At 48.1% G+C, this 22,564-nt stretch overlaps 1 protein-coding gene and 1 long non-coding RNA gene across 4 annotated transcripts in view; one reads left to right on the top strand and one right to left on the bottom strand.

The window, feature by feature from the left end:
* GATA6 (GATA binding protein 6) overlaps positions 1-16,694 on the bottom strand; it is a 35,127-nt gene extending 18,433 nt beyond the window's left edge. The window contains exons 1-7 of one of the 2 annotated variants that reach the window (XM_090039799.1): positions 16,478-16,694; positions 13,120-13,275; positions 11,252-11,966; positions 7,073-7,239; positions 3,167-3,292; positions 1,700-1,787; positions 1,504-1,610 (exon numbers count right to left, since the gene is read on the bottom strand). In XM_090039799.1, coding sequence (XP_089895925.1) covers positions 1,504-1,610; positions 1,700-1,787; positions 3,167-3,292; positions 7,073-7,239; positions 11,252-11,948 — 1,185 coding nt within the window. In that variant the 5' untranslated portion in view covers positions 11,949-11,966; positions 13,120-13,275; positions 16,478-16,694. Of the gene's footprint in view, positions 1-1,503; positions 1,611-1,699; positions 1,788-3,166; positions 3,293-7,072; positions 7,240-11,251; positions 11,967-13,119; positions 13,276-14,216; positions 14,342-16,477 lie in introns of those variants that run through there. The other variant, XM_090039798.1, reaches the window with a different exon arrangement.
* Positions 14,390-22,564, top strand: part of LOC149869145 (uncharacterized) — a 66,922-nt gene continuing 58,747 nt past the window's right edge. For both annotated transcript variants that reach the window (XR_016441398.1, XR_016441397.1), the window contains exons 1-2: positions 14,390-14,640; positions 16,822-16,957. This is a non-coding gene — a long non-coding RNA (uncharacterized LOC149869145). The remainder of the gene's footprint in view (positions 14,641-16,821; positions 16,958-22,564) is intronic.

Raw genomic sequence — 22,564 nt, 5'->3', positions numbered from 1 at the left:
AAATTTACTGTTCCTGGTCACCATGTACAAAACAGCAATCCTATTTTAAGTAATCCATGTGTACAACAAGTGAATTTAACCCTTCACAGTTTTTCTTATCAAATATCTTGGAAAAGAAAAGACATAAAAGGAGACAGAAGCTTCCCCTACCCCTTTTTTTTCATTTTTAGACCAACGTTTCACTTTCAGAATTCCCTCCCTTTGATGTGCTCTGTTTATTTTATTGGATTCTCAGAATTCTTTCATGTCTAAGACAGGCCCTTTTTATAGTCTTGTTTGATGACATCAGAACCAAAAATCCAGTGCCTCCAAAGCTGAGCAGCATTTTGGTAAACTGATTCCCTAAAAACTATAATTGCTAAAAGGGCATTTTAGAGTTTGTTTGTTTTTTAAAGTAAAATTATGTATTTCAAAAAGAAACCACTGGAAGGAATTTCCACTGGGGGACATAAGACACTGAAAAATAGTTATAATAAACAACAGTCTTTTCCTTAATAAAGGAGCAGCAAATGTAACAGTAGGGCAGCTTTTAAATAAACGTTATAGTTGATTAAAGGCACAGATCAAAGGAGTGTGTATATGTGTATACATAAATAAATGTTAGAGGTTATAAATGAATCTACTTTGCACCTATATATAGTATTCACTCTTGCAAATATTAACCAGAGGCAATACTGAGGTCTTACGCATTGGTATGAGGACCTTTTGGATATATGGTGAAAATAAATTGAAAAAACCAAGGACAATCCGAAAGTACTTATAGGATCAATCCTATGAAGTGCTGAGCACCTCCCCTACTGCCATTAAAGCCACAAGAGTAGAAGGACAAGAGTAGAAGGTACGGTACAATTTGTAGGATTGATTAGATTGTAAACGCCTAATCTTGCTGTTGAATTGAACGGGAGCCCTTCTATTGTCTTCAATGCATTTTGAATTCATGCCTTAAGTGCACACTGTAGTTTTAATCCAATCTTCTTGCTTCCATACAAAAACAAGATGGAGTTTTACTGCTTTTTACAGGGAGCATAAAATTATGGGTGTGCACGTGTATATGTGCACACAGGCTTGTGCATATTTTTAAAAAGTTTTGGAAAAGATGGGAGTATTAGTGCTTTCATTTATATATATATTCACAGGCCTGTATCCAATGAATTTGTTTTATGTGCACAAATGCTCTTTGAGGTTATCGATATGTCATGCATTCTTAAAACGTGTTTTTAAAATGAAACAACCAAAACTTTGAAAACAGAACATTTTGATTTAAGCTTTAGTTAACTTAATAAAAATTATATAGATCTTAATTAAGAGGTTTGTAAAGTACTTCAGCTTGTCATCTTGTTTACATTTATATGCAATTTCCTCAGAAAATCTTGTTCCAGTATCAGCTAACAAAACTGAAAAGTTTGTTTAGATTATTGTACTGCTAGATAAGATAAAAGTTGAGATAACATATTACACAGTGACCTGCTTGCTTACAAATACAGATAGTATTTTATCACTTACCCCTGAGGCTGCAGATTGTGCGCCTGGAGAGGCGTTTTTGCTACAATCATCTGAGTTAGTAGAAGACGTGGATGTTGGAGTCATAGGAACTGCATTATTATTGTTACCTGAAATGGCAGTAGCTGGAATTAAAAACAAATATTTTCCAGTATGAAAAAAAAACTTGCAGCCAATCATCTTAATATATTATATTTACCAGAACACGGCTTTGATTTATTTATGTTCTTTGGTTTTCGCTTCCTAGTCTGAATTCCTTCTTTTTTCATTGCAAGAGGCCGAGGAACCTGTAAAAGAAATCCACACAGATCATAAAATTTTGCGTGTACAAGAGTCGTAAGAAATCAAATTATAATATAAAGTCAAATTATGACACCAGGAAAATCAGTTGCAATTGTCCACTTTAAAGTCTTACTTCGTAGAGATTACATCAAATCTCATCATTCAAAAATGACTACTGTTTCCTGTGTTCTAGCAGAGATTCCATAAAGGCCTAAGCCTTCATTTATCAGATAAGCAAAATGCTCATTAGCATCACCCATTTTACCTGAGAAAGGACAGCCGGGTTAAATTGTAATGCTGTACGGACTGGTCCTGGAATGAATATATGCAAGTGGGGAAAGCCACTTACGATGGGCCTGTGCCTGTTCCTACTGGCACCTAATTGTATAGATCAGGCTTCTGAATAAGTATTTATAAAGCAGGAGCATATTTAACTTAGCATGTGTTATTGTAAGTAGTTCTCTGTGTGCATTAACATATGATATTCAAGTTTATTTGTATACAGAAAAAATGCCTAAATATCTGCTTTGTATTTTACAGGCATAATTATCAATGCCTTTAAATGGAAACTACATACCTAAAATACTGAACTTAAGTTTAATATATTTAAGAATACAAACTGCTGAAAATATAATTAAGGACTGTACTCGCTGTGACTGTAGTGCTTACAGCTGTGATTTAATAATCTCTTTGGAAAAAACCCCCAAACACTGGACCAGTCACTGGTAAATTCTGCTACTCTGATTCTTCAAACACTTGTGCAAGCATGTAATTTTACCCACAAATGCATAAGAGGGTCCAAGGTCTAGCCCTAAATGTATTCCATTATATTCACAAGTACAGTTACTTTCTTGCAACATCATTATTTGTCTAGGGCTCAGTCTACACTTCCAAAAGTTTTGCCAGCATGGGTATGTGCATTTGGAGTGTGAAAAATATTCTTTTATCAGTATAACTTATTTTGTTCAGGGAACAGGTTTCAATTATATCTTTTTTGCTGATGTAAGTTGCATCTCTATTGGGGAGGGGGGTTGCCAGTACGAAAATTATACCAGTATAGCTATACCTCCAAACACTTTAAATGCTCTTAATTCACTGAAAAATTATAAGCAACTCTGTCTCCTGTATTATATGATAAGTAGTTTTTTTCTTATAACTCAAGGTAATGTGCATTAATGGAATTTTTAAGCTATCTTATTTAGACTTTGACTCTACACCATTAAAGTCAAGCTTTGTCATTGACTTCCATGAGGTCTTAGACTTTGCTCCTGACAGTACTTGGAACATATCAAAGTTAATAGAAGTTCCATAATACATCCATTGGGCCGTAATTAAACAGACATAGACTGAAATAGCCCCTGACAATATTGAAGTGGCTGCATACCCCATGAAGTTTCATGTAAAGGCCGCAGGCGTTGCATACTGGCTCGCCTTCTGCATTCCGACGCCACAGGGTGGTGGTTGTGGTGTGACAGTTGGCACAAGACAAACCAAGCCGCCTTGATGAAGGCTAGAGACAAGCATGAGTAAACACAACAATCAGCAAGCAAATACAGTATAAACACAGTGCTTACATATTTTGCACGGAAAAGGGGAATCTACCAGTGACTAGATTTTAAAATCCATTGTTGCAAATGCAGCTAGGATAACGATTAGTTTTCTACTGCTGCTTCACAGTATGGCCTAATAAAGTCTCACTAAAGCCCCAAATTAAGTTATTATGGTCATTTTGTAGACTGTAAAATTGATTAGAAGAGATTATGAGATGTCTGAAGTTCTAGATAAGTCAATCACAAAGGTAAAATTAAAACTCCGAAGTCTCTGATCTGAGGTCTTATGCTCAGACCACCAGACACCTTCACTTTCTCTGACAAGGTGAATATGAAAGCCTCTTGCCAGAGTTGCATAAAAAGAAAACTGGCCAAAGTCTACAAGTTTCTTCTACAGAACTTTCAAACCATTCTCCCTCCTCATAACATGCTACTACAACGTAATGGTGAAAAAAATCAGCTTCTTTTAATCACCTTCCCACATGAGCACAACAGCTGCGAAAAAGGAATTTTGTAGTATGTTAGCGATTCTGTAAAAAGCAGAAAAGACAGCTTAATTTTCATGTGCTGAACTTCACTTGAAGGGCTGAGAATAGCAAATTTCTATTTTGACAAAGAAAGGAATAGGGAGTGGATATCAAAGGGCCTGAGTGTGTACATCAGTGTTTTATTTTGGAAAAAAATTTTTAAAAAATTATCATCAAGTAAAAAATAACAAACTTCAGGAATGTGAATTACAGAACAGATCTTTCTCTCTTAATGTTCTAAGAAATCAGAAAATCTATGTGTGACAACAAGGTCCATCTTACAAACAAGGCATTTATGACACTCTTTAGTGGAGTTTGGAGCCAAGATGAAGCAACCCTGTATCAGAAATGGCCATATAACAAAGAGCTTTATGACTGCAGGCTATATATCATAAGTGAAGCCAGTCCTCATAAACATGTGAAATGAAGGTGAATGGGTTATAAAAGTTCCTGTAACAAGTGATCTCTTTTACATTCATCACAAGCAAGGAATTCAAGCTACCTCATAAATCTGTTATTTTGCAAAGTATTGCGTTGTCAAAAAATCGGTGTGCAGTTATGTGTTTGCAAGCTGAACAATTTTGCATAGAAGAGTGAGCTTCAGAGAAACACATACATCCTGTCATGACCATAAATAAAAAGCTCACAAGCAGAACTAATTAGCTGGGGATACACCCTTCCATTTGGAATCATTTATTGCTGGTTTGCGAGATATATTTGGTGACCTTTGATACCACTGAGACACCTACCAAATGGAAAAAAAAAAGTTTGAGAATAAAAAGAAGTTCAGACCCACAGTTAGGTCTCCATTCATGTCACTTAACAGTAAACTGTAATTTTGTATCTAAGAAAGAGAATTATAAATTAAATATAATTGTCTCAGCTGGGAATTATATAAATAAAAGTTACTTGTCACATTTTGAAAAAAAAATTCCCAGGCTGTAGTATAGGCTCCAACATTGGCATTAAATACTTACATATTTTTTAAGTTTTAAATTAATAGCATTGAAATAGAACTTCTTGTCATGATAATTACTAAGAGAAAATAAAAAACTGTGTGGGCCCCAATTCTGGGCATTTCTTAAGACAAAATTCTTACTGAACTCAACAGGAATATTGTAAGATAAGAACTGATCCCAAAGCATATGTTACATTTGCTTGCTTGGTGAGTGACATACTACTACAAAATTCACGTAGTTAGACCTTATTTCAATTTTCTTTTTGTTTTCCTTTACTTTCCATTTTCATGTACTTACACATCTCAATTTATTCTGTATTTTATATAGCTATAATTAGTTGTTTTGTTCTTGCATATAAACTACTTTATTTACAAAAAATATTAAAGTAAAGAACTAAAATAGCTACTCTGCTTCAGGAATTTTACCATGGTCCTAAGCAAAAGCAGGACAGTGCTCTGAGTGTGCTTATCGTTCTCACCACATTTTCCATTTTAACCTATTTCCAAGTTTGTGAATATACAATCACACTCAATATATAATTAGGACCCTTGTATGAGAAATGGCTTATTAAGAGATTTCTTAGAACACTGCAAGTGTTTGTTTTGTTGTGGTGTCAAAATGAAACAATGCTGCAGTCTGATTGTGTTCTATCTCCTCCCCGTCCCAAAAACGAAAAATGAAGCTGATCAGAAATCTCACCACCCAAATGCCCAGCTGGCATATATCTGTGCGGTGCCATAGCACTGAAGCCAGCGGAGGTCCGACATTAGGCACAAACTGAGGGAATGGCTTGGTGCCTTGTCTTTGTTCCCTACTTACTGACATTTGCTAAATAATCAGTTTCAAAAATAGGCATCCAATACTTAACTTCTGAGTTAAATTCATTCTTTGGTTTAAACAGATGAAAAAAGTGGGGTTCTAGAAAGGTCATTGGCTTGTTTTCTTCCAGTAATGTGAGGTGTTGGAGAAAGTGATAGAATCATTATTAATTTTTTTAAAAGGGGATTTATTTTTTATATTACAGAACTATGAACACACAGACAGACTGGGGTGGCTGCAAGGCTCTTGAAAGTTTGATCAGGTTGATACACTTTCCTCATATATGGATCCAAACATCAGCTTGGATTTTACCAGTATGATTTATTATAACGAATCCACTACTGGCCATTATTGAAAAGAGTATTCTCCTATATGTCTGTTCTCCACCCAGTTTTATTAAACATATAATGCAACTCTTCTCTTGCTAATTTTTCTCTTTTCTTATTTAATGCCAGCTTTGAGTTATAAATGGGGGTTGTAGTTTTTAATATTTATTTCCCTCCTCCTGGTTTTCCCTGTCTATTTCTCAGACAAACTTTGATTCATTTTGGGGAGTAAAATTAAACAAAGGCTATCATCATTGTTTAAACAATTGGCTTTCTTTGAATGATATATAAAATGTCCCTGCTCTCCCAAGAAATGAATTCGCAGCAAACAAAAGCTGGTCTTCAGGAATTCTTAGCTCCCTGAACAAACTATTTTTGAAATTGAAAAAAAATCATTGAAACTTCCAGTATTTTCAGGGCATACTTTTTAATAAAATCTGTGAGGCTGCACTGTCAGGGCTTTTCAGTTTAAAAAGCCAAATTATAACCAGTCTACATGCAACCAGCTCAAAGGGCTAAGGGTTATTTCCCCAGTTTATGCTTCAGGTCAATTATGGCATAAAGAGGAGCCAGGCAGGGAAGCCAAATGAAGTAAGGGAAAGGCAGCAAAAAAGCTGCCTTTTGACTTGCAGGCAAAAAAGGGACCTTTTGGCCTAGGTGCTGGGCAGAAAGAGCACTGTGGTTCATAGTTTAGCTAGAGCACAGCCAGGTAACTTGGCTTCAAGCAGGATTGCCTGCACCTTCGCCGGAGGTAAAAGGGCTTTTCAGTTGCCTTGAACTAAATCTCTGCTTGTCAGGAAACCAGGCCACTCTCTGAGCCAGGCACTCGACACACTGGGGCAACTATTTTCATTTCTAAATAGGAGAACTTTTACACTCTTTTCTTCTATGCCTGAAGAAGGGTGCATGTGCCTGAAAGCTTGCAAATAAAGATTAAAACAAAAATTTTGTTGCAAAAATGGAGTTGGTCTAATAAAGGAGATCATCTCTCCCGCAAGTTCTGATTCCTGGGGCAACTACTGGAGTGACATCTGTAGGCACCGAAGAGGAGATGTTGCTTTGGGTGAGGCAGTGAGCGCTCAAGGGGAGCCAGGGAGGCCCGGACTCACCACTCTCTTCTGGGGTTTGATGAGGGGCCTGCTCAGGCCGTTCATCTTGGTGTAGAGCCCGCAGGCGTTGCACAGGTAGTTGCCGGTGCCGTCCCTTCTCCACAGCGGGGTCTGGATGGAGCCGCAGTTCACGCATTCCCGGCTCTCCGACAGGTCCTCCAGCAGCTCTGCCGGGGACACGCCAGTTAGCCCGCGGCTCCGGCCCGGCCTGCGGGGCCGTGCGGGAGCGGAGCCGGGCCGGGCCCCCCGCACAGCCCCTGCCCGCCCTGCTCCGGGCCGCGAGCGGCAGCCCCCCCGGCAGCCCCTGCCCCGGATCCCAAGGACGGCGGTGCCTGGAGGGGGAGCAGGATCGGGGCTCTGCCCCCTGCGTGAGACACCCCCATTTTCAACTGATGAGGATCAACCCAGACCTTCCGAGCGGGGTTGCTGCAGACTGGGGCGAGGTCCGATGGCTTCCCCCTACCCCCTTTTTTACTTTCTATTTTATTTATGTGTGTGTGTACGGCGCAGCAATAAATCAAAGCGCTGCCGCCGGAGCTGGGGGGGGGGGGGTGTTTTGGTTTGGTGCTCTGCCCCCTTGCAAACAAATACAGGCCGGGGGGCTCGCGGGGCCTCGCGACCCCACTGTGGGGAATCACAGCGGGCTGGGGGAGCCGCTGCCCAGCAGGCAAGCGCCGGCAAGGCTGCGCCGGGGGGGCTGCAGCGCCCGACACCCCCGCGGCCAGACGCGAGCGGCTCACCCCGCGGCGCGCGCGGAGCCGGTGGGAGACGGGCTGCTCCGGCTCGTTAGGAAATGCAGCGAGAGGGAAAATGCTGAGCATTTGATCACAGCGCTCTGCTAACCACTGACCCCCTAACCGGGGGCAGAGGACAAGGAAAAGCCAACTCTCCGAAGAGGCGCTTCCCCCCGCGGCTGCCTCCCCTCTCCGCACTGCCCAGCCCGCCCTGGCTATTGCAGCGCCGCGACTGCAGGGCCAGGATTTCAGGGTCACTTTCTTTCCTGGCCGGAGAGAGGAAGAAGCCGGCTTTGTGGGATCACAGCCTCGCGAGCTATTCGTGTCCCCCGCTTCCCTGCCCTGATCCGCCTCCTTGCTTCATCATTTCGTTACTCCTCTGCGCCCCGCTCATTAGGGAAGCGAACGGGATCTTGTAAACGTCAAAGAAGAAATGCCCCTGATGCCACTCAACCATGTTGCCTACAGACACCCTTTGTTGCTGGCCTGAATGAAAAAAAAAATCCAATCCAATCCTGCTCCTCTCCTTTGCAGAAACGGACAAGTTAAAAAGAAAAGAAATCAGAGCAGGGCAGAGCCCGCTGTCAGCCTGTAACTCTCAACACATCACTAAGATTTATTAATCTTCCCACTAAAAGCCGCCATTGAATGCTGTAATCAGGAAAAATGCTTAAGGCTTCAAGGACACTGGAGTTAAACTGTTATTTGTCTCAACTGTTGACTTTAAAATGTCCCCTTCGTATCTAGGGAAAAGAAATTCGGTGATAATAAGATTTCCCCGGCACTGGGGTTGCTTGCTCCCAGCTCCAGAGAAACGCCCTTGCAACGGGAGAGGAAGAACGGAGCTGCAATTCGTAGGTGCAAGTTGCTCAGCCCCCGGACCAAGCCGGGAGACCCCTGTGTGCCCCCTGCGGCCCGGGGAAGGCGATGATGCGATCTGGTTTTGACATACTAAGGCAAAAAGCTCGATGGCAGAGCCTCCCGTTTGTTCTGCCGGAGCTGCTTTTTTATTAAAAAAAAAAACTGTACAGAGCTGGGTCTTGTTTTAATGCAGAATTTTAACTCGCGGGGACAGAAAACGATTTTTATCCCTAACATGACGGGAAAAGTACAGTTGCTTTTGTTTGGGGCCCTTTTTTTTTGTTATTTTAAGTTTTGTTTTAAAACTTGATACAAAGTTTTCAACGTTTTGAAACTCTGTACAAACTTTTTGAAACTTTATAAAGTTTTAAAAAGTTGATACTGTATACAAAACATTTTGAAACTTTATACAAAGTTTTCAACTTTTTTTTAGTTTTAGTTTTGTTTTTGAACTTTATTCAAATCTCCCTCCATCCACTCATTTCTTCTCTAAAAAAAGACTCAATTTTCTCTCCTGTTAGTCCTCCCTTTCCCCAGGACTAAAAGAGAAAATCTACGGAAATTTTACAGGGCGCTACCCAAATCCGTGGTAGATACCAGCCACGTTATCAATGCTGCCCAGGTACAGCGATTTTAATAGTCAGCGGCCAGCATAATAAATGCCATGAGTATTACGATTATTCAGTAATATTATTATGATACGATTATTAGGATTATTGCAGTATATATCAAAGGCGAATGAAACTCAAGGCAGAACTGCAGGTTGAACACTTTCTCTCTCTATATATATGTGTATATTTTATATATATGTGTGTGTGTGTGTGTATACATACACATATACATGCATACACACACATATAATACATATAGTTGAACCTGCAGCTCTGCCTTGAGTTCCACATATTATATATGGATATCTATCTAATCTATCTATCTATCTATCTATCTATATGCTCCGCAGAGAACCTCTTAAACAAAAGAGCATTTGGATCAAAGGGGCAGCTCTCGCCTCTGTCTGATCGCAGTGAATCGAAGAGATCCGGACCCTGACACCTTCCCAAAGGACTTTAGAGGAAGTGTCGGGATAACCCCCCACCCTGGCAGTCTGCGCTCAGATCCCACCCGGGTTTCAGGTCAGAGCCGATCTGTGGCAGGGGCGCAGAGAGGTGTTAAAAGACCTGCTGCGGAACACCTGTAGGTTGCGGGCCGGATCCCCGCATACTTGGCTTGCTCCTTTCCTAAAGGGCAGTGACAAGGGACCTGCAGCTCCTGTCCCTAAACCCACACCTTCTCGGTCGCAAGGTCACCGACTCTTGCGGACAGCGGGGGGGAAGCCTAGCCAGGCGCGGGTCAGTAGGAGCGGGAGCGGCTGCGGTGCTTCCGCGGGAGGCCGCAGCAGGGAATCGGCCCCGGGTCTTAGCCGCTCTGGAAGAGCAGAGCAGCCCGGGCTGGCCTGGCTTTAACAGCAAGTCCAACACACACCAAAAGCAAAAGGCGCTTTCGTGACCTGTGTTAGGACCGGGCGTGCAAAGGGAATAAGAGATCCAGGCCCAGAAAACCAGCCCGCTCGCCCTTCCCTGCAGTTCTTGACCTCTTCCAATGTAGGGTTACCCTGCCCCTTCCTTCCTCTTTTCTACTCCCTCTCTATTACTCTCCTCGCTTCCCTTTCTGTATGACTTTCCCCCTGTCTGTCTTCCACTTGGATCTTCACCCCACGCTCCTCTCCCTCGGCAGGAGACGCGGTTTCTTCCTGGGGATCTGATCCACAACCCAGTGACCTCCTTCTTCCTAACCCTGAACTTTGCCAGTCCTGACACCTCACTCCAATCCTGCGTGCAAGAAGGCTTTCCAGCTTTTCTCCCTTGGTTTCCTTTCCTGCTCGGCTTCTGCTTTCCGCGGCTTTCTAAAAACTCGTCTCTGTTCCCTAGCTCGTACTAGGAAAGGAGTCCTCTAAATCCAGTAGGTAACACCGAGGGGGAGGGGAGGGATTGCTTTCGGCTCCTCCGAGGAGAAGAAAGATGTCCTTGGGGACTAGCCCCTTTGTTTAGAGGAAAAGAAGAAAAAGAAAGAAGGAAAAAGAGGAAAGGAAAAGGCAAGGCAAGACAAGGCAAAAAAGGAAAGGAAGAGAAGAGGAGCCGTAGTGAATCCGTGTGCCCGGGATACTCCTTGGCAGGCTCGGCCTAAGCCAGCAGCGATGAAATCCAAAGAGAAAGCCTAGCAGGACAGAAGAGCCGAAGAGCAGGCCATCCCCACGGAGTGACACCGGCGCTCCCCTCCCCGGGCAGACCCGGCCGGCGCCGCCCGACAGCCCATGCCCAGATCCCGCCGGCGGGCCTGCCCGGCACACCCACGGCAGCGGGGCGCAGCGCTGGGGGCGGCCGTGCCCCCGGGGCCGCCCCCAGCGCGGGGAAATCTCGGCCACGGCTGCCCTGGCACCCGGCGGGCTGGCGGGGAGGAAGGCGGCTGGCCCGCACTCGTGTGCCGAGGGGTTCTCACGACCGCGCCGATCCCGGTCCCCTCTAGGCAGGAGGAGCCGCCCCGCCCAGCCCGAGCTGCTCGCAGCACGCGGGGCCCCGGCCCTTACCTGCGCTGGGCGGGCGCACGGGCAGCGGCGCGGCGCGGCTCTGCAGGCAGTGCAGCATGGAGTTGTCGAAGGGCCCCGCGGGCCAGGCGGGCGCCAGCTGCGGCCCCACGTAGGACGGGTAGTGCGCGGCGTAGGAGCCGCCGAGCGGCCGGGCCAGCGGGCTGTACTGCTCGCGCCCGCCCAGGCCCCCGCCGTAGGCCGCCGGCTCCCGCGCCGCGGGCGGGCTGGGCGAGTAGGCGAAGCGGCCCGAGGGGTGCGCGGGGCCGGCGCCGGGGCTGTAGGCCGGGCTGTCGGCGGCCGACTGCGGCCAGGCGCCGTGGCTGGCGCCCGGGTGGCCGGCCTGGCCCGCGCCCTGCATGTAGGGCAGGCCGGGCAGCACGGAGCCCACGGGCCGGCTGCCGGGCACGTAGACGGGCGAGCCGGCCGCCGCGTGCATGAAGCCGCCGGCCGCGCCGTCGTAGGCGCCGCCCGCCGGGGCCAGGCTCTGGTACATGTCCTCGGGCTGCTCGGGGCTGCGGCGGGGCCCGCGCCCGGCCCACAGCAGCTTGCTGCCCGGCTCCAGCTCCGCCAGCAGCACCACGTCGTCCCAGGCGGGCAGCGGCCGCTCCGGCGTCTTGCAGGGCGAGCAGCGGCAGGACGGGGCGGGCTCCGCGGCGCGGGGCTTCAGCACGCACCAGCCGGCCTCGGGCAGGGCCATGCGGGTCCCTCGGAGCCGCTGCGGGCAGGAGGCAAGAAGCGAGGCGGTCAGGCGACCCCGCGGGCCCCACGCACACGCGCAGGAAGGGCAGAGCCCGCCCCCCGCACTCCGCCCCGGCCCGGCCCCCGCCTCCGCCTCCGCCTCGGCCTTGGGGCAGGGCTGGCGGCAGCGCAGGCCGGGCGGGGGGGGAGCCGGCGCCACTGCCGGCCGGGACCAGGAGCAGCGCCGCCGGGTGCGCAGCATGGGCGGGGGGAGGGGGGCGGTGCGCGCGCGCGCGCGTGTGTGTGTGCGCGCGCATGGGCTGCATGGGTGTGTGCGTGCACCTGGGGGTGCATGGGGGGTGTGCATGGGCGTGGGGAGTGGATAGGTGTGTGTGTGTGCGTGTGCATATGGGCGTGTGTGTAAGGGCCGGATGGGTGTGTGCATGCAGGGATTTTATGTGCGTGTGTGTGTAAGGGCTGGCTGGGTGTGTGTATGTGTGGGTGGGTGCGTGTGCATATGTGTATGGATGGGCGTGTGTATGTGTGGATGGGTGAGTGTGCACGTGTGTGTGTGGATGGGCGTGTGTGCGAGGGCCGGATGGGTGTGTGTATGCAGGGATTGTATGTGCGTGTGTGTGTGGAAGGGCTGGATGGGTGTGCTTGTACATGTGCGTGTGGATGGGTGTGTGCATGTGTGCGTGTGGTGGGGTGGAGAGGTGTGTGTGCAGGGCGGGGGTGAAGATCGGGGTGTCTCGGAGGGGTGTTTCGGAGATCACAAGAAGACGGGGAGACCCGCCCCAAGGGATCGATCAGCAGCTGCATGTGGCCGGCAGGGAGGGCGGGGGTGGGTGCCACCCCGGGAGCGCCCCTGGGGCCCGCACCGAGAGCCCGAGGGAGCCAGGGAGCGGGGGAGCTGCAGCGCCGGCGGGGCAGGCAGCGGTGCCGGCGGCTGCGCCTGGAGAGCGGCCCCGGAGCTTCCTTCCTCGGGGCCTGCCGCTCCCGGGCCCGGGTCGCTGCCCGCCAGCGCGCGCCCCCACCCCCTGCAGAGAGACACCGAAAATCCCGTCCCTCCGGGCGAGATAAGTGGGAGATAAGGGGCCCGGCCCGGAGATAAGGGCTCGCGGGGAGCTCCCCGGGGAAAGCCTCGGGGGATCGCGAGGGAGCGGGGAAGGAAGGAGCAGCGCTCAAACCTCTTGCGATCGCTTCTCATGGGGGTCCCGGCGTCGGGGCGCGGAGCCTGTAATCCAGCGGGGAGGCGGGCGCGGGCAGCCCGAGTCCGCGGTTCCCGCCGGCTGCTGATGTATAAGAAGGAGAGAGGAGGCGCCTCGGGCCGCCCGGCCGGAAAGCTGCGCGCAGCAAGCCCTGATTGGATTCAGCCGGCCCTAAACAAACACGGCGCGCCGGACCGTGCCGGCTCCCCGGGGGCAAGGGCGTGCGGCTCCCTGCTGGCCCGGCCGCGGCCCCGTAAGCTGGACACCCGCCCGCGGACCAGGGATCAACCCCTTCCCCCCCGCCCGCACCCTTTCCCCGAGGATCGTCTGTCTGGTCCACCCGCTCCCCCGCCCACGTGCCTCTCTCCAGAGCCACCTCCCGCTCGGAGTTGCCCCCGGGCCCTTCTTCCCCCGTCTCTGCCCGGGCGGGACCCGAGCGCGCGGCTTCCCCCGCACCCTCAGCCCGCCTGCTCCCAGGTGCCTCCGCCCGGGCTGAAAGCAAGTGCGCTGGGAAGCAAAGCGCCGTGTCCCTGGGAATCTTAACGACTGGGACTCACACCTATGGATATACACATCCATGTATAGCTATAACTAGATATATGCACACAACAACACACATATATAAGCTGTAGATATATAAACCTGCTCTATCTAGCTATCTACTTCTATATATGTATGTATGTACCTGTCTCTCGCTCTTCACTTCTAATGTATGTATGTAATTTATCTATCTATCTATCTATCTACCGAGCCCGGGCGGGGCAGAGCCCTGTGCGGAGCTGGGAGAGCACGGAGACAGATAGATAGCTTTTGACTAACCCACCAGTGCAGTCTGTCAAATGGGGAAGCAAGATCCGAGCTTTTTTGCTGCACCTCCCAAAAGTTGCGGCACAGCCCCCCCGGGGTGCGGAGCCGCAGCCGCCGGCCCCAGGCGCCCCGCGCTCGGCGGCTCTGCGCCGCCAGCCCTTCGCAAGTCTCACTCCCAGTCGGCCCGTGCCGCCCTTTTGCTGGCGTGTTTGGCTTCCACCGGCGTGAAACAACGAGGCCAGCAGCCTCCGAAAAGCCCCTCTGTGTACCTTTAAAATCCGAGCCAGCCGCAAAGCCAGGCTCCTCCTCGCCCTGCAGACGGCTCCAGGTGAAGCCCGAGCTCATCCGTCTCCGGGGCTCTCCGCTTTAGTCTTTTTCCCTGTCTGATTCCCCCAGCCCAGCCCAGCCCCTCCACCTCCTGCCCCCCTTATCTCCGCTGTGTATAAGCCGACCCGGCACTTAGCAGGAAAGTGACTGGAAATTAAAATAACTCCGTTCCCCAGAGGTTATCAGCGGGATATCTGTCATCATCAGCTTGTACAGAGCGAGACTCGGCTGTAACAGGGGCTGGCTGAAGCCTGTCTTGCTCCCTGCAGCCGCCAGAAATTATTCCTTCCGACAGACACAATTATAAAAAAGCACACCCCCCCCCAAACCCCGCTGGCCCCGGGGCGGGCCGTGGCTGCTGCCCAGGTAAGGCGAGCGGGCCGGGCTGGCTGCGGGCTGCTTTGCCCCGCGCCGCGGTGCGTTTCGTGGCATTGGTTGAGCGGGGAGCTCAAGTGGGGGGGGGTGCGGAGGAGCGGGCGGGAAGCGATGGCTGCCTTGTACCCGACCCTCCGCTGCCCCAGGGCGCCCCAGGCCGGAGTGCGGCCGGCAGAAGCGGCGACCGAGGGGGCAGCGCCTCCGCGCCGGCCTCGGCCCTGCGCGGCTCATCCCGGGGGGTCGGCTCTGGCGGGAGGGCCGCAAGGAGAGCGGGCCCTCGCGAGGGACTTGGGGCCAGGCCGGAGCGGGGCAGGATTTCCGCTAGCGCGCGAGAGAACAGCCCCGGGTGCAGACAGACGTGACGCTCCGAGGCGCGCGGTTTTGCCCGATCCACTTGGCTGGAGCCGCGGGGCCCTCGCCTCGCGCATGGCACGATGCGCCTGGCGGGGCAAGATGCCCCGTGGCGGCGGAGCTAGGGGACCCGGACACACAGGCCTGGCACTGATCTCGCCCCAAGCGCCCGGTGGCGCCCTGCCTGATCCCCTCCCAGTGCGACCCCGCGGATGAGGCTGTGCCCCTCGCAGCCGGGCGGCTGGTCTCGCTGTCGTGTCTCCCCCCACCGGGAGTCGGGGAAGACTCTGACCCACTCTTTCCCTCTCAGTTTTGCTCCGGGTTGCCCGAGCCCGCGGGCTCCCGTGGGACCTTGTCCCGGAGGACGGCGCCGCCGGCTCGCGGCGGGGCCCGAGCGCTCCCCGGCCCGGCGGCGGTGCCTGCCGGGGCCCTGCGGGCGGGGCGCGGGGGCGGAGGTGGGCCCTGGGGGCAGGATTGAGGCGATCAGGCAGGCAGGCAGCGCCCGACCCTCGGCCGCTCTCCCCGACCCGCTCCCTCGGATCAGTCCCAAACAAGGGGCTACGCAGGGCGAGCTCCCGCGGGGGCTGGAGCCGGGCGGGCGGGCAGACGTCTCCAAGTCCCTCCGGGCCCGACAGCTCCCGGGGGGCCGGGGAGGAGGGCTCCCTGGGGCAGGGCTGCTTCCAGAGACACGGATTCGTTTCCTCTGCCCGCCGGAGTCCGCGCCAGCCCGCGGCCGCGGCAGCCCTCTCGCCCGGGCTGCTCCAGGTCCCGCACGCAGCTCTCCCCGCAGGACTGCGCTACCCCTGCCCGGGGGCCCCCGCGGCATCGGGCTTTGGGACACACACACGTGAATATATACATCTATATCAACATATACATGTACATATACACCGATATGTATAAACATACTATACACACACACACGTGTATTATCATGGAATATATGATAGGCATGCATTATATAATTCTTGCCAGATTATACATAAAACATACACGCATTATAGACATATATAATACATATACATGCTACCGTTTCTATGTATAGATATTATGCATCATACAGGTATGTTTGTATGTAGATATGTGCGTGTGTGTGTGTATGACTCTCACTATACATTACATAAAATGCAGATATAGTGCAATATCTATAGTATTGTGCAGTATATATAATACACTCTCTACATAATGTGTGTCATATATATAATCATACATATAAAATGCAGATATTGTGCAATATATATAATACACTATATATATATATGTGTCATATATATGTCATACATATAAATACAGATATCGTGCAATATATATAATACACTATATATGTCATATCTGCCATACATATAAAATGCAGATATTGTGCAATATATATCATGCGATATATATATATAATGCGTGCGTGTGACATGCATGTTTCCCAGGTGTGAAGCTCCCCAGGGAAGCCGTGATGAGCCCGGGCTGGTGCCGATGCACTGACCGTCTGATGCTGAGCAGGGCTCACTTGCCAGCTCCCCTCGACTCTCTCCCCTCCCCATCCCGTGCCTCTCCGCGCTGGCTTTGGGCCGATGCACTGGTGGCGGCTCAGTCGAGGCACTCGATCGCCCCTCGGCTCCCGAACCAAGCGGCCGGGCTGCGGCGGGGCGGGGCGGCGCGGCGCGGCCGGCCGGCGGCGCGCGGGGGACGCCGCTCGCCCTCCCCGGGCCGTGTTTGTGCAACTGAATGTGCTTCACAGACTGCTGGCAAGTTTAGGTCGGGCTGATAAGCGCCGCGGTTATTACAGGCTCCGTGCTGTGCACTTCTCCCCTCTGCTTCTAATCCCAGCTCCCTACACACCCTGCTAGCAGGGCCACCCAGCGATCAGAAGCGGTTGCAGCTTGAACACGTCTGTGATGGAGCCAAGAGCGGACTTCTCTGACCGGCACAACGATAGCTCCCGGTGAATTTTTTAACCTAGCCGGTAGGTTGTTTCCCTCTCTCTCTTTCCCTTTCCAAATCGGTCTATTCAATACGTACAGATAAAAAGCCACTGAAGGACACACACACCCACACGCACACACGTGCAAAGGGAAATAAGCACGATTTAATTTGTTCCTGTCACCTGGCTCTCTCAGTATTTCATCACAATAATACCGGGGCAATACACTACAACTGAATGGGCTGGCAGGAACCATGGCAGGATTTCTTTTTCCTCTTCTTCTGAACTCCCCTTTTCCTAAGCCAACCTGAAGCAAAAAACTTGACCCATGCCAGAGCTCTACTAGTGGCTATTTCCCAGGGGTCAAGGGCCCATGGGCACACAAGCCCATGTGTGGATGTGGCATAAGGGGGAATGCTCTAACATCCACACAAGGCACCTTTTCTTCCGTCCCTACAAGAAGTTATTCAGACAGGGCTGCTGCTGAAGAACTCTGCTTGAAGACCAGCACTAAAAAGATAAGGGTAAAGTTTGGACTGGAATTGTTTATTATTATTTTCCAAATGTTTTGCGTTTTGCTGCTGAGGTTTGGGGGCTGGGCTTCGGGCAAGTACCAGGCATCTCAGGAATGAAGATCAAATCCTTTTTTATATTGACTTCAGCTGGTGAGAATCTTGTGGGTGTGTCATCACCATACGCCTGAAGAGCGCTTGGCCTTCTGACATACGCATGCAGGGAGACACAAATGAGACGACTACCTTTTGCTGGGGGGAGCGGGAATGGCACTACCCACACCATAATGCAGAAAGAGAGAAGCTTGAAAAAAGAGAGAGTCAAGGTAACAGCTTGCATCTGTTCTTCCCCACCCCACCCTCTACACACTCGAACATGCTGCCTCTAGCCCTGAAATCCAAATCAAACCCTGGGTTTCAGCAGGAAGCTCCAAAGGTTATTTTTGTGCCTGTACATAGGTAGCAATGGGCAGGAGAAGGTGATTTCCTGGAGCAGAAGCAGCTGTTAAGCGGTGTTGCTGTAACCAGGGACCTGCTACCTTTGTGCTTTTGGGTGATTTCCACAGAGACTTTTAACCAGTGACAGTCAAAGAGTCAGTCAGATACAGAAACTAAACAAGTTGCTTTAGGCACTATATGTCATTTCCTCTTAATGATCATTCCCATCTTACTTTTCTAGAGTCTTGAAATTTTTTATAAGAAAAATAATTCTTTACTCTATCTAGCTATCTATCTAGTTATCTATCAATAGCTAGCTAGCTAGCTAGCTAGCTAGATAGGTTAGATAGATAGGTCCATAGATAGATAGGTTAAAGAATTATTTTTCTTATAGATAGGTTAAAGAATTATTTTTCTTATAGATTTTTTTCTTTATCGTATAGAATTATTATATCTATCTTTCTATCTATTATATCTATATCTATCTTTCTATCTATAGATTTAGATATATTAAAGTCAATGAACGTAGGGTTCACTTTATTTGTCATCTGGTTTTCGAGACTAGAAAGTGCACCTGGGTCCTATTTTCAAGCTTTCTCTCTACAACCTCGTAGACAAAAAATTACTTGTTTTTTAAATAAAGGGAAGGCAGAGCTAATATGTAATCTCCCGATTCCAGAAGCTGGGACTTAACGTAAAACACAAATCTGTTAAAAGGCTGGCAGGCAATAACACTCCCTTTGAGACACCAAACCCTACTAAAACCTGATGGGAATTTTGCTATCAGGAGTGTGTAAGAGATTCCAAATAAAGGAATGTGGGGTCAGTGTTTTGGGGTGAACAGATCCAAAATGATTGTTGCCCAGACACTGTTTAAATAAATAAAGGAAAAGTAACAAAACTAGATAGACAGGCAGACAATAAACTATATGTAGCAAGAGAGAGAGAGAAGCTTCCCTTATCTCCCAGCAATGTGCTTCTTTATATGAGAGAGAGAGAACATAGTATATATGTATAGGCTTGCGACTTCTCTCCCCCATTTCTCTCTTCTTAGAACAAAACCAGAGACTTTAGTTTTTCTTGAAGAATGACTACAGGCACTTTATGTGGGTTCTGTATGTACAAATTCACTCTTATGCGATGACCGTTTTTATACCAAAAATTTGTTATATGCAAGGCAAATTTACTCTTATGCGATCCGTGTGGTGGAAGCTCACAGTCAGCTGCTTTGTGTGGTGCATTGTGGGAGTGGCACATACCAAAATATAATCTCCTGTGTGGATCTGTGCTCCTTGCTCATTGTCTGCAACATGTGTTTCTGTAGTTGCCATCCCCATTATGAAAGTGCCCTGTGCTCGTGTGTACCATCTGCTGTTGGCAAGTATCAAAACTGTCTTCTAAAAGTGGTAGAAATGGGTCTGGGGGTCAGTACAGTGGAGGTCTTGGAACATATCCCTATAGTTACATTATAAAGTGGGTTATGCAAATTAGAGTTATGCACTTTTTTCCAGGAACACATGCACCACATAAAGCAAGGGTAACCTGTACAAGTGTTGCTTTATTTCCAAGCCTATCTTAAAAGAATAAAATATCAATTTCCATAATAGCATCTTGCATTCTATTACACAGAGTTTTAATAGGATCAAGATAATAGCTGTAAACCAGCTTTTCTCAAAGGCGTTGTAAGCAATGTTGGCTATGGTTTTGTCCTTGTGAATGATAAACCTGGAAAAAAATGCACATCTTTGCTCCCACTGAAATGTCTATTGGTTGCCTTCAGGCTCTGATTCATCAAGGAACATATATCTGAGCTTAACTGGGCACAGGGAGAACAATGGGACTGTTTGTGCACTGCTGGATGAGATCTGGAGTGGGAATCTCCTCCTGGTATAATTGATGAGCAGAAGGAAAGACTGAGATTTCAATGTGTAAGATTTTAAATTTTCAGCTACATATAAAAACACAACTTTCTTCTCAGACCTTCCTTCCCATGTCCCTTTATCACCTGATCAGTGTACTGAAGAGAGCTGGTCCAACAATGGAAACCATTCAAAATGTTGGGTTTTTTTTTCCATGATTTGGACAAATTATACTTACCTGGCTGTATTTTATAACTTTGTGCTGGATGTTCTGCAAATAAGGCTGTGCATAGTTCTCTGCAGCCCTCACTCATGCACAGTTGACACTGCAGCAATAGGGGCTCTATGAAATCTAAGGCTCTGATTCTGACACCTTAATGCCTTACACTTCATGTGCTGTCACACTGATTTCAATGGCACTGTACAAACTTGATCCTGTATCTTGACTCTGCCTTAATTTTTCCTTAGAATCACTCGCTCACCAGCTCTCACAACAGCCAAGTCACTGTAGGACTTCTTTCTCTATACTTCCTGCCTTGTCTCCTCACTAGTTGTCTTCCAGCTTGGCCTCACACTCATCATACTACATTTTCCATGCAGCAAAATTAGCATTTTATACCACACACCCCACCACAGGCTTTCCTTATCTCCCAGCAGTGTGCAGTGTGAGCACTCAATGACTAATCACAGAACTTGGTACTACTAAATTGGAAGTCAAGGTGGCAGAATTGCTCCTGTTCAGAGAAATGTATACATCTCAAGACATGTTTCTTCAGTGATCAAAGGCAGACAACGTTTTTTGGGTAAACCCAATATCTCTTATTAGACCAATGAAAATAATTGGAAAAATTCTTCTTTGCAAGCTTTCAGGTACAAACACCCTTTAAATGAGTTTGTTTGTTTCTTTTTGGGGATGGGCTAAGAGACTAAGAAAACATTAAAATAAAAAAGTAAAACACAAAACTTTCTGCAAAATCAGAACTCTCCGCAAAAGAGATTTCCATCTCTTTCCCCTACTTCAGGTATCACAGAACACCAAAAACATCTATGTTCACTACAGAGTAGACCTACAGTGGAAGAATGCAGGCCTTAGTTCAGCAAAGGACTTAAGAACCTTGTCTGCCTAAGCAGGCAATTAACTTTAAGCAGGTGAGCAGTCCTGCTCAAGTACCTAGATCTCTGCTTAAAGTTTGAGATGAACTGCCCTGAATCTGGGAGATAATGCACAGGAAATTCCCCAGGATGACTCATTACACACAAATCTACTTGACAAGGAGCTCTGGGTAGGTCTTCCCAAAGGCTCTGATGGGGGCTTCAGTCCCTGGAGTCCTGGCTCTCTGGAGAGTGATACACACCCAAGAATGATTTTCCAGCCATTGAAGCCATCTGGGAAAAGTGAAATCCAGCTCACAGCTCCCTAAATAGCCCTTTACTTTGTAGTGACTCAGTACACATCCCTCCCACAGCAGTGTGTTCAGCCACCGTTTCCCTAGCCCTCATTCCTGAAGAGCACTGTTTCCCCGCTCATTGGGCTGAATTTAAAATAAGAATCATCAGCTCACTGCTGTACTGTGAAGAAAGTACATTCTTAATGGGTGTCTCTGTTAGAGAGAGCTCTAATGCAAATTAATAACTCAATTTTGCTTGCACTGCAGCCAGTTCAAATTTTGCCACTGATTTAGGGTTAAATCAGCAGGCTCTGACAGAAAGACTAATGTATTGATCTTTATGTTCCTGCAGAGGCTTGGATTACCGTATTGTCAGCTCAGAGAGAAATATCTCCCACAGCTGGGTGGATTAAGGATGTACAACCCTTTGGCAACTGTACAGACATATTTTACTCCCCCTCCCCAGACTTTTATACTTGTTATTCCACTCCCATTTAGTACAGTGGTGCCATCTATGACTACAATGACTTCTGTATAAATATTAATATTGAGGGTGTGATATATTCCTTGGTTATCTGCAGTACTAGGAGCAGAGACACTCTTTTCATGCAAGTTGTCTGAGAGGTAAAGCAAAATATTCAGGCACAAGCTTTCCAGAACAGAGCTAAATATTTGGAAAGACTCATACATTAACTTTTTTTCTACGATTGTAATTTAACCTCATTTCCTTTTTGCATGAGTTGTACTTGTTCAAATGAAAAACAAGGTATTTTTTTCCTTTTTATCTTGCTGGCCAGGCACTAGTGTACTATTTTAAATTTGTCTAAAGCTATGCCTTTAAATTAGGAAGTCTGTTTTCCTGTGTTTTCCAGTAGTGACTGGCGATGGTTTCATATTTTTGTTTTTTCTATATATGAATAAAGTTATCCTGCACTGTTCTCATTGTATGATAGGTGGTGAAAAGGTGGTGTTGTCATTTCATATTTAATTATTTCTGGTCATTGATTTTAATACTAGTGTTTCTCTGCTTCCTACCCTTCTTTTTTTTTTAATGCTAAGTGTTCATCGAAAATGTACCAACTCCAAGAATTCTGGTTGATAACTTTGTCTCTCTGGCATTATTTAGTGATATATTTTTCTTTGCAAAACAGAGAGGAACTAGACTGCTGGGTCCAATCCTGCATCCATACAAGTCAATGTTAACTGTCAACTATTCTATTGGCTTTGATGCTGCTGAATCAGATGGCACTCGCACTGAATGTAATGAAACTCTATTAGTAGTGAAGTTGAATGAGCATCTAAAATTGCTTCGTTGCATTACAGTGTAGAAACTGGCTACTCTAGTTAGTAAATTTCAGCCTAGAGATGAGTGCTTCTATACAATATAAGATTTCAAAAAATAGTTTGCTGCGTATCATGCTTATTTTAAATGAAAAAAAAGTAGTTTGCCTT

Source organism: Crocodylus siamensis, chromosome 3 (genome assembly GCF_052110815.1).
Source record: "Crocodylus siamensis isolate JL-2025a chromosome 3, ASM5211081v1, whole genome shotgun sequence".
In the NCBI taxonomy this organism is placed as follows: Eukaryota; Metazoa; Chordata; order Crocodylia; family Crocodylidae; genus Crocodylus; species Crocodylus siamensis.
This window is presented reverse-complemented; position numbering and strand designations above follow the sequence as displayed.